The sequence below is a fragment of the Saprolegnia parasitica genome (genome assembly GCF_000151545.1).
Source record: "Saprolegnia parasitica CBS 223.65 unplaced genomic scaffold supercont2.203, whole genome shotgun sequence".
Classification (NCBI taxonomy): domain Eukaryota; phylum Oomycota; class Saprolegniomycetes; order Saprolegniales; family Saprolegniaceae; genus Saprolegnia; species Saprolegnia parasitica.
In genome coordinates, this window is record NW_012156597.1 from 3716 (window position 1) to 12727 (window position 9012).

Genomic DNA, 9012 nt, shown 5'->3' on the forward strand with positions numbered 1-9012 from the left:
CAGCGTCGAATCCGACCTTTTGATTGGTTCCTGCCAATCCGCACCATTTCAACCAATCGTCAGCCGCGATTTCGATCCAGCCTTGAAGGCCACGCCAGACGAGAGACAGCAGGACACAGACGAGGCCGGCTTCCAATCGACCACCAAGTCCCCGTAGAGGCATCAACAATGACGGGGGATGGACGCTCCTTGCCTCTCGCCAGCATACGCTGCAGTCGAAGATACTGCTGTGTGAGCGTATCATTGGATTCTAGTATACCGCATACTCAACGCAAGTGACCGACGTTGCAAGATCGGTCCAATTTCGTATCTGTATGGTATACAAACAAGAGGCTACTTCCACAGAATCTATGCTTAGACATGAAACAGTGCATTTACCAAACACTGCGTGAGCGCCAAACAGGCCAGGAGTGCACGATTGGCGTGTCCAGAACGTTGCGATTGGACCGCCCTCTTTACACCACAGTACTAGACGAGACACACACTTGCATTCAACGAGAGGAAGCCACGGACGTCGTCAGGCTATTGCTCGACGAACTCTCGTCGCACCGACTCCGCTCTAAGGCCTCGTGATGTACTTTAGTACGTACATCGTAGCTTACTGGCCACCGTCGCGTGTCGCGAGCTGGCTGTACAAGGCCGGGCGGCGGTCGCGAAGGAGACCCCAGCTCGCGCGGCGAATGTGCATCTTTTCCAAGTGAAAGACCTCGACGAGGACGCCTTCGGATTCGCGGTCTGCAATCTTGAGCTACAGACCATTGGCGTTAGCGTTGGCCGACACGCAACAAAGAGTACGTACAAGCTCGCCGGTCTGGCCCGTGATGAAGGACGAGCCGCAGAACGTCACCTGGATGCCATCGCTCTGCTCCGTGCCAACCCTGGGCATCGCGTCACGTGGCTGACTTTGAAGGGACAATATTGTACCGGTTGGAGGCGACGATGGGCACCATGTTGGCGGCCGCGTGGCCCTGCATGACACGCTGCCACTGGTCGCGCGGGTCAAAGCTCGGGTCCTACAGCCACGTTAGCCACGCGTTCAATCAACTGACGCGGCGCACGAATTGGTTGCTCCCGAGCGCGCTGGGATACAGAATGATCTCGGCGCCCTTGATCGCCATAAGACGCGCGGCTTCCGGGTACCACTGGTCCGAGCCGATGCCAACGCCGATCGTGGCGTAGCGCTAGGGAAGAGACGATGCATCCCCGTCCATGGACCATAAACGATGCATACCGTCTTGAAGACGGCGCTCGGAACGTCCGAGGGCGCGAAATAATACTTGTCGTTGTAGCCAAGGCGATCTATGCACGAGGATGAGACGTTGCACTGTATGTAGCGTTCGACGGACCCGAGATGTGGGCCTTCCGGACGACGCCAAGCACCGAGCCATCGGCGTCGATGACCGCGACCGAGTTGTAGTACGAGTTTTGGTACCGCTCGAAAAAGCTAATCGGCAGAACGACACGCAGCTCCTTGGCGAGCACCTGCATGCCTAGGCAACGCAAATGGAGGCGCGAGATTCGCGGCAAGTGTACGTACCGCGGACAATGCCGCTGCCCTCAAGCGTCTCAGCGAGCTGGAAGTTCTGGCTCGAGAGGTCCATGGGAAAGTACGTGTGCTGGAAGAGCTCCTGCAGCAGCACGATCTGCGCGCCGCGACCGTGCGCGATCCGCACGAGGCTTTCGGCCTTCTTGATGTTCTCGTCCTGGTTGCGGCAGCTCATCTGCGTGGCCGCCACGGTGACCGTCTAGAGTGGCATGAGATGACGAAGCCGCGCCTGCTGCCACGTACGCGGAGGTCGTAGCCGCCGGACGCGCTCCCAATGATGCTCATAGCTCGCGTGTGGCGAAATGTGAAGTGCCGAGCGGCGCCGCCGGAAGATGCAACGGTATCCGGATATCTGCCAGCTGGAACCACCCAACTCACGCCTGTTACGGCAACCGACCGCCAAATCCATGACCAACGGGACGATGATTCATCTTTGCGCAGCCTTGTAACGACGACGGTCGTTGGTCGCTATCTGCGCTTCGTCGCTCGCACCTCTGCCCACCACGATGCAAAAGAAGGAGTCCATGGACTGATCAGAAATCTCAAAAAATGATGGTGGACGAGATTTTATCAAAACGGCTTTGTGCTCTTTGTGCAGAAGACGCGACACAGCAGCAGCTGGTCCTCGCTGCCTTGCTCGCTTCAGGCCCTCGCGTCCACAGCGAGCTGCTACGACGTACTCTCTCTAGAGACGATCCAAGTGCTCCATATTAGCAACGGAAACGACGCGCCCGGACCAGAGTGTGTTTCGTCCGTGACATCGGCCGTCCCCTCTGTGCACGTAATGATCTGGTTTGCATGACAGGCACTGTGATAGACGTTGCGTGAAACTAGACACAAACCGGTTTGCAGCACAAACCGGTTGAATCGTACACCGACTAGGCGATCCAGCCGGATGGCTTAGTCGTACTTTGTCTGGCGCACTTGATTGGGTACGTCAAAGACTGGTGGAACAGGGTGCAACAAGTGCATTTGCCGTCGACGATGTTGCGCCTGATCGCTGCCCGTGCGCCCGCGCCTCGCCTGGCCCTCGGCCTGCCCCGCGCCTTTAGCACCGTGGACGCCCCGAAGAAGACCTTCACGTACAAGCTGCCGGACGAGGTCTCGGCGGAGAAGGACCTCCGCTTCGGCTTCAAGCCGGCGCAGATCCGCGACGCGCCGGACGCGGTCCACCGCATGCTCAACCTCGACAACGCGTCGCAGGCGGAAATCAACCAGCTCAAGATCCAGAAGGCCATCGAGGCGTTCCAGCGCTTCCCCGGCGACACGGGCTCGACCGAGGTGCAGGTGGCCGTGCTCACGCAGAAGATCAAGCGCATGACCGAGCACTTCAAGGACCACAAGAAGGACAACCACTCCCGCCGTGGCCTCCAGTCCATGATTAGCCGACGAAAGAAGCTCCTCGAGTACTTGCGCCGGGAAAACCTCCAGCAGTACCGTGCCGTCGTCGCGGCCCTCGGCCTCCGCTTCACGTAATAGACAAGACAAGCGGCGTTTAGATGCAAGTCCATTCCATCCTCATCCTCTTCATCCTCATCAGCAGCAGCGTACTACATCCTACGACACAGCCGTCCGGTTGTCTTCGGGCTCGAGGAGGACCGCAAGGATGTCGATGCACTCGGGAAACGTGATCTCTGTGTCGTACGACACACCGAGCTCGTGAAGTAGCCCCTCGACCTTGCTGCTGACGTCGGCTTGGGCGTTGTGCAGACCATCCCACTCGATCTGCTGGAGGAGCCGGACCAAGTCCACGCATCGGATCGTGCCTTTATGGGCGCGGTCGATCGCATGGAACGCCTCTTGGATGCGGGCTTGGACGTCGACGGGTAGCGCAAAGACGGCCTCGGACGGCGTCGCTTCGTCGTGGAGGCGCTGCGCCCGGAGCGCGGTGATCGTGTCGTTGAGCACCGACTCGGGCGACGCGAGCTCGAGCTACGCCGCCACCATGATGACGTGCTGTCGTCTGGTTCGTACCTCGGGCAGCTCAAAGTGCTCGGGGGCGACCGCGTCGCTGTCCATGTCATGATACGTCTACCACCTTAGTCGTCGAGAAAACGCCGAGAGATCTTCTTTTACCCCGCACTTGGCCGTGTCGGCCTGCCACTCGGCCTCGTAGATCTTGTGGGTGTTCTTGTAAAAGAACCGGCCCGGGCCTTCCTTCATGTCATGCATCCAGTACCCTTCGTAGTGGTTGCCGTTGGCTACGTGCATCGTCATCACGACAAGTCGTCTATGGAGTGGTACGCAAGTGGAGGGTGCCCATGCCGCTGCGCTCGTTCTTGGCCCACTTGCCTTCGTAGACCGCGCCGTCCGCGTACGTCATACGCCCTTTGCCATCGCGCTGGCCGCGCGTCCAGAAGCCTTCGTACTTGCCGCCATCTTCGTAGTAGTAGACGCCAAGGCCCTACATATGACGTCGCTTCTTCATCGAGGCGCTCGGAGATGTGAACGTCGTACGTGGCGCTCGTCTTCGGCCCAGTCGCCCGTATACTGCTTGCGCAGCGTCGCGTGCCGCTTGACCCAGAACGTGCCTACCGCCGGTTGGATTCCGAGATGATACTTGCTGCGTCGTACCTTTGCCATGGCGCTTGCCGTCGACCCACTCGCCTTCGTACTTGTTGCCGTTGGCGCACACCTGCGTGCCATACCCGGCCTTCTTGTCGTTGGCCCAGTCGCCGTTGTATTTGGCCGCCAGCGTGTAGCGCGACTTGGGGTTCGCACTCGGGTTGCCGTACTTGTCTTCGCTTGCATGCGCCGCGCTGTGCTTGACCCAGTACACCGAGTGGTGCGGACCGGCTTTGGTGGACTTGGCATCCCACGACTTCCAGAGCGGGTTCGACCCCGTCGGCTTGCCGTCCGTGAGCTGCGCCATGCGGGGATGTATATAATTAGCCCCAAGTAACCTCTGTAGCTGGTTCTGCTGCGCATGAACCGGCCTTTCTCTCGGTTCATGCCAACGACGACGGGTTCTCGTTGCATGCAAGCTGCACGGAAGCCCTTGCGATGCATCTTGTGCTACGACCTCTTGCAGCCAGCGACGGCGACAAGTTAGCAGTCCGCTGGAAGCGTATCGCATGGCTTTTTTGCCTTCTTGTCGGGTGCAAGCGCACGCTAGCACTACCTACTTGTTGCCATTGCTACACGCGATGAGCTTGGGATGCTGTCACCAAGTTAGCGTCGCTGCCTCCCAGACACGAGGTAGAGTGCACAAGGAGCCAGAACGGCCGACGACAACAAGAGGTACAAACCTTGGTGCGGGTGCGTAGAGAGATGCAGAGATAAGACGCGTCGTATTAGACGTACACGAGGGCGTAGAGTAGTTTGGTTTGGCACTCGGCTTCGAACTCGTCGATGGCTTTCGGCACGTCCATCTCCAAATCAGAGAGCACGTTGATCTACCGGCGCGTGAAACACCAACACACACGCACTATTTGAAACCTTTTGGCAGAGCTTGAGCGCGAGTGCGCCGCCAATCACGGCGTCTTGGGGCGTGTCCTTGATGTCGAGGCAGATGACATGGATCGGATGGAACGCATGCGGCTTGCGCAGCTGCAAGTCTAGGCGGCGTCAGAGCAGCATGGCGATCGGAAGACTACCTTCGAGGACGATGTCAAAGATGCGGTCTTCAAAGCACACGACGACGTCGAGCTGCGCGAGGTCGGTCGTCGAGTTGTCCTGCCACTTTTGCGGTGCCTTCTTGGTCAGAATGTCGCGTTCGAGCATGGCCAGCACGCCATTGTGGCGAAAGCTACGTAGTCTTCGTGAGCCTCATTAGCAAGCGTCGAGATAGCGTACAGCGCTTCGTTCTCGGCCTTGAGCTCGCGGTACATGACCTCGTACGGCGTGAAGAACTCGTAGATGTGCGGCTCGTAGCGGCTGCGGCCCGGGAAGCGCACCTTGTTGCCGGCGCCGAAGGAGCACACGCGCAGGCCCGCAGCGTGCAGGTGGTCGTGGGCCTCCGTGCTGCGGTTGACGTTGTTGGCGCAGATCATCGCAAACATCGGCGTCGTCATCGGCCCGCTTGCGTGGCTTGCCGGCGCTTGGATTCGTTATCCGGCGTCATCCGGATACACGCGACCAGACGGTGGATCTTCCCGCCACCGACAAGGAAATATTGTCCTCCCTTGGCACCTCGGTTAGTCGAGTAGAGCGAGTACTCGCCCCTCGTGCTGCGACGCTGAAGGTCGACTTGGTCGTTTACAGGACACGCTCGCATTCAAGCACCAGGTAGTGCTACCTACCCGGTCCTTAAACACCTTGATCATCGAGTGGTGGTCTTCAACAACTTCTCGCCGACGGGTACCTTGGCTGAAGCTCGCCAACGCCAAGAGACTCGTGGCAAAGTCAGCACTGGATGTGGCAACGAACTGTCGCTGATCGATTCTACCCACTTCGTTTCAGGCACCGCAGATAGGTCGTCTATTCTTGCTATTTCGCGCGCTTTATAACGCTAGCATTACATGCCGTCGCGGGGCCACGCCGATGCGACGACCGCGGAAACATATCCTTTTGATCCATGATGTACGATGCCAGCTTGGATTCGTTGCATGGGATGTTGGCCTTGACGAGTCGCACGGCGTCGCTCAAGGCGCAGCTCCACACGCGCATCCAGCAGGCGACGTCGCGGAACGAGGCCGCGGCCCACGTGATCGCCGCGATGCAAATCGAGCTCAAGATGAAAGCCATGCGCATCAAGCACGCCGAGCGCCAAGTGGCCAAAATGCACGCGGTGCACACGCTGCAGATGAAGCGCCTCATCAAGAAGGACCTCGTGCACCTTACTCGCACCGACAGCATTCGCAGCGTCTGTCGTCGTCTCTTCTCTTCTTCCGCAATTCGAGGCGCGCGTGTAGAAATTGGATGCGAGTCAGTCGATCGTAAACAAGCTACAGGCAGAGAACGACGCCTTGGACGAGAAGATTGCGCGCGTTGACGACGCGATTGGTGCGCTGCTGAAGCAATACGAGGCCGCGATCGAGGTACGCGGTGGCGTATACGACAACGTGTGCACAGCTGTGTGTCTAGTCGCACGCGACAAGTGTCCAGCGGCTCCTCGGCGAGCAGCAGTCGATGCGCAAAGTGGATTTTGAAGTCGAGACCGTACGACAGCAGCTTCCACGCCACGGTTGTGCCAGTATGAAGCACTACCTCGAGTCATTAGGTTGAAGACGTGCACGCGATCCTGGAGGACTTTCAGTACATCCTGAGTCAAGTACGTACACGTGTTCGACCATGTCGCCCAGCGCGTATCGGATTGCGTGCAGCACACACCCGAGCGACGGTTTGTGCTCAAGTCCAAGCACCTGACGCTGAGCACGCTACGGCCCACCCACCTCACCGCCATGGTCCGTCCGCGAAGATATTAAAAGACATGGCTGCATCTAGCTTAGAGCGAGATCCTCGTCGCCTACTTGCCCATGAAGCTGCTACCGGTGCGACGCGCGAGAAATGCACGTCGACTGGTGACGATCTGCGATAGGTCAGTGTGACGCTGCACAAGCGAGTGTACAGCAAGGTCGTGCGCCGAGCCACCATGCCGGTTCTGCCAGTTGCCGAGCTCACGCCCCTGGAGCAGCTCGAATACGACGCCCTCGGCGCGTCAAGCGACTCGTCGTACGTGGACCCGAACCTCTATCTTTGTCGCGACGACATCTCTAGATCCGACGGGCGGGCGAAAGCGACGACGAGGATGCGAACACGACGACCGAGGACCTCGCGTGCGTGGCGCTGCTCTTGGAACGTGCTTCACACCTTGATTTCCTTGCGGGTAGCGTCGTGACCAAGGAGTCCTGCGGCTCGGCGCTGGGACCAAAGCAAGGAAGGGCACTGCGTATTTGGGCGCCGTATGGCAAAAAGACGTCCCTGCCGTCCCTGCGTCTCAAGCCGCTTGCGTGGTAACACGATTGAACCTTTCCACTCACCGTTCGGAGAGTAGGAAGTACCTTGCGCAGCAATCGAGCATCAACCCACCCGAGTATGTCCATCCGGTGTGTCAAAGATCTTCATATTCAAGGTGTAGACTCAACTTGCAACGCCGAGCGTCCCTCAGTCCGTCCGTCGCCAGCTCAGCAACGCCGCGATCCAACACATAAGTGGTCTTTCGAGTCGTCCGTGTGTCGTGTTCCTCGACAGAGGCACGTCGAGTCTCTCCCAGCGTTGACGCATCGGACGAAGCGAGTCTCATTCACTAATCGGCCGTATGTACTTTGCTACGAACCGCCTCGCACAACGACGTCCTTGCTCCCCTTGTTGACCTCTTGATCGCACACGGGGCCGGCCGTGTACTGTCACAGAGTCGAAAGACTTGGCCTTGGTGCTGACTCGTGCACTACGTATGCTACTGACTTGCTGCAAGTGGATCCTGCAATGCACTTGGGTCCATCGATTCCGTCGCACCGGTGGGTTTTGACGAGCCGCGGACTCTTCAGAACCTAGACCTACCCTAACCCTGACACGGAGTCGCGTCGCTGGATCTCGCAGCGTCGGGCCCGGAGCTCGAGACTGGCTTTCAGCAAGTGTGGATGGCGCACAGCAACGCGCTGGTAAGAGCATCGCGTCGGCCGAGCACGTGCTGTTTGCGGGCTTGTATGAAGTAATCTCAGTAGCCGTGAACAGAGTTCAGCGAGTTCTTAGCTGGTCCAGCCCGGCATACGTGCGGATGGGAAAAAAGCACGCGACATCCAAAGAGGAAAGAAGTCATCCTGGTAGGAACGTTTACGTGGTGTACCAGCATCCCAGGGGATTAATTCGGCGTGTCGTGTCTCAATCCGGCCAACCCATTGGCTATAATTCCAGATTTGTTGTCCAATGAAACGCAGTTTCATTGGTCTCAGCCAATCGCATCGCGCGAAACATGTCCCGTCAAGTGCGATTTTGCTGTCCCTGTTAAGTGCTGTCCATTTTGGGACATTATACTTGATTTTGTAAAAATTAAGTACGACGTACTTATCAGGGTACATGACGCCATCCCAGCCGCACCTAATAGAGCTCTCACCGCGCTTTGACAGTTACGCGCGGAGACGACCGTCATGGCAAGGACACCCTCTAGTACCATACCATGGGGCCGCATGGGAAGCAGGTAAAGCCACGAACGGTGTACGAGGCGGAGCTCTTCCGGGAGCGGCAAGCGCAGAGCATGCAAGAGACCCGAAGGAAGGCAAGACTCGCGAAGCGTTCGCAACCCGCCGCAGCAACCCCATCGACGGAGGCCAACTCGACTCATGACGAAGGCATCAAAAATGCTCTGGAAGAACGAGATGACCGAGGTGCGATGCCACATTGAAGACTGCAGCAAGCGACGCGCCGTCGTCGCAAATACCGGTAAACAATGCTTCGCATTCAAAAGTTCAACTGTGGCACGTGGGCCCTGACGCCAACGAGCCTTAGGGGCCTTGACAGCTTCCATCGCCGGCAGCTGCGCCTCCTTCTAGGTATCTTTCACCCGAACACGCTCGGCGACGTCGCGC

At 58.4% G+C, this 9012-nt stretch overlaps 5 protein-coding genes across 5 annotated transcripts; 2 read left to right on the top strand and 3 right to left on the bottom strand.

Moving 5' to 3' along the window:
* Window positions 1–470: 470 nt before the first annotated feature.
* On the bottom strand, window positions 471–1847 carry SPRG_15874 (hypothetical protein). The gene is made up of 8 exons (XM_012355068.1): window positions 1790–1847; window positions 1538–1745; window positions 1347–1490; window positions 1232–1299; window positions 1059–1181; window positions 925–1013; window positions 800–878; window positions 471–748 (listed from the first exon to the last, which is right to left on the bottom strand). The coding sequence occupies exons 1-8, from the start codon at window positions 1829–1831 to the stop codon at window positions 599–601; spliced, it is 903 nt and encodes a 300-aa protein (XP_012210458.1). The 5' UTR covers window positions 1832–1847; the 3' UTR covers window positions 471–598.
* A 617-nt stretch (window positions 1848–2464) lies between these two features.
* On the top strand, window positions 2465–3147 carry SPRG_15875 (hypothetical protein). Its single transcript, XM_012355069.1, has one exon. It carries the CDS (start codon window positions 2531–2533, stop codon window positions 3020–3022), a length of 492 nt encoding a protein of 163 aa, XP_012210459.1. The 5' UTR covers window positions 2465–2530; the 3' UTR covers window positions 3023–3147.
* Window positions 3053–4439, bottom strand: SPRG_15876 (hypothetical protein). The gene is made up of 6 exons (XM_012355070.1): window positions 4121–4439; window positions 4004–4077; window positions 3791–3950; window positions 3623–3747; window positions 3521–3577; window positions 3053–3478 (listed from the first exon to the last, which is right to left on the bottom strand). The coding sequence occupies exons 1-6, from the start codon at window positions 4416–4418 to the stop codon at window positions 3104–3106; spliced, it is 1089 nt and encodes a 362-aa protein (XP_012210460.1). The 5' UTR covers window positions 4419–4439; the 3' UTR covers window positions 3053–3103.
* A 369-nt stretch (window positions 4440–4808) lies between these two features.
* SPRG_15877 (hypothetical protein) lies at window positions 4809–5597 on the bottom strand. The gene is made up of 4 exons (XM_012355071.1): window positions 5342–5597; window positions 5143–5294; window positions 4985–5103; window positions 4809–4941 (listed from the first exon to the last, which is right to left on the bottom strand). The coding sequence occupies exons 1-4, from the start codon at window positions 5557–5559 to the stop codon at window positions 4840–4842; spliced, it is 591 nt and encodes a 196-aa protein (XP_012210461.1). The 5' UTR covers window positions 5560–5597; the 3' UTR covers window positions 4809–4839.
* A 385-nt stretch (window positions 5598–5982) lies between these two features.
* Window positions 5983–6912, top strand: SPRG_15878 (hypothetical protein; the record flags this gene model as incomplete). Its single annotated transcript, XM_012355072.1, has 6 exons — window positions 5983–6047; window positions 6122–6350; window positions 6400–6525; window positions 6572–6646; window positions 6708–6758; window positions 6811–6912. Exons 1-6 carry the CDS (start codon window positions 6007–6009, stop codon window positions 6910–6912), a joined length of 624 nt encoding a protein of 207 aa, XP_012210462.1. The 5' UTR covers window positions 5983–6006.
* Between the last annotated feature and the right edge of the window lie 2100 nt (window positions 6913–9012).

Bases quoted from the DNA above. Each gene is read 5' to 3' on its own strand.
- SPRG_15877 (XM_012355071.1), bottom strand. From the start codon at position 5,559: ATGACGACGCCGATGTTTGCGATGATCTGCGCCAACAACGTCAACCGC. The intron at 5,295-5,341 runs GTACGCTATCTC...AAGACTACGTAG, and splicing joins AAGGCCGAGAACGAAGCGCT to CTTTCGCCACAATGGCGTGC. The intron at 4,942-4,984 runs GTTTCAAATAGT...ACGCGCCGGTAG, and splicing joins CGCTCAAGCTCTGCCAAAAG to ATCAACGTGCTCTCTGATTT.
- SPRG_15875 (XM_012355069.1), top strand. From the start codon at position 2,531: ATGTTGCGCCTGATCGCTGCCCGTGCGCCCGCGCCTCGCCTGGCCCTC.
- SPRG_15876 (XM_012355070.1), bottom strand. From the start codon at position 4,418: ATGGCGCAGCTCACGGACGGCAAGCCGACGGGGTCGAACCCGCTCTGG. The intron at 4,078-4,120 runs GTACGACGCAGC...AACCGGCGGTAG, and splicing joins CGGCAAGCGCCATGGCAAAG to GCACGTTCTGGGTCAAGCGG. The intron at 3,479-3,520 runs GTACGAACCAGA...GTGGCGGCGTAG, and splicing joins AGCACTTTGAGCTGCCCGAG to CTCGAGCTCGCGTCGCCCGA.
- SPRG_15874 (XM_012355068.1), bottom strand. From the start codon at position 1,831: ATGAGCATCATTGGGAGCGCGTCCGGCGGCTACGACCTCCGC. The intron at 1,182-1,231 runs GTATGCATCGTT...TCTCTTCCCTAG, and splicing joins CGAGCGCCGTCTTCAAGACG to CGCTACGCCACGATCGGCGT. The intron at 1,014-1,058 runs GTGCGCCGCGTC...ACGTGGCTGTAG, and splicing joins CGCTCGGGAGCAACCAATTC to GACCCGAGCTTTGACCCGCG.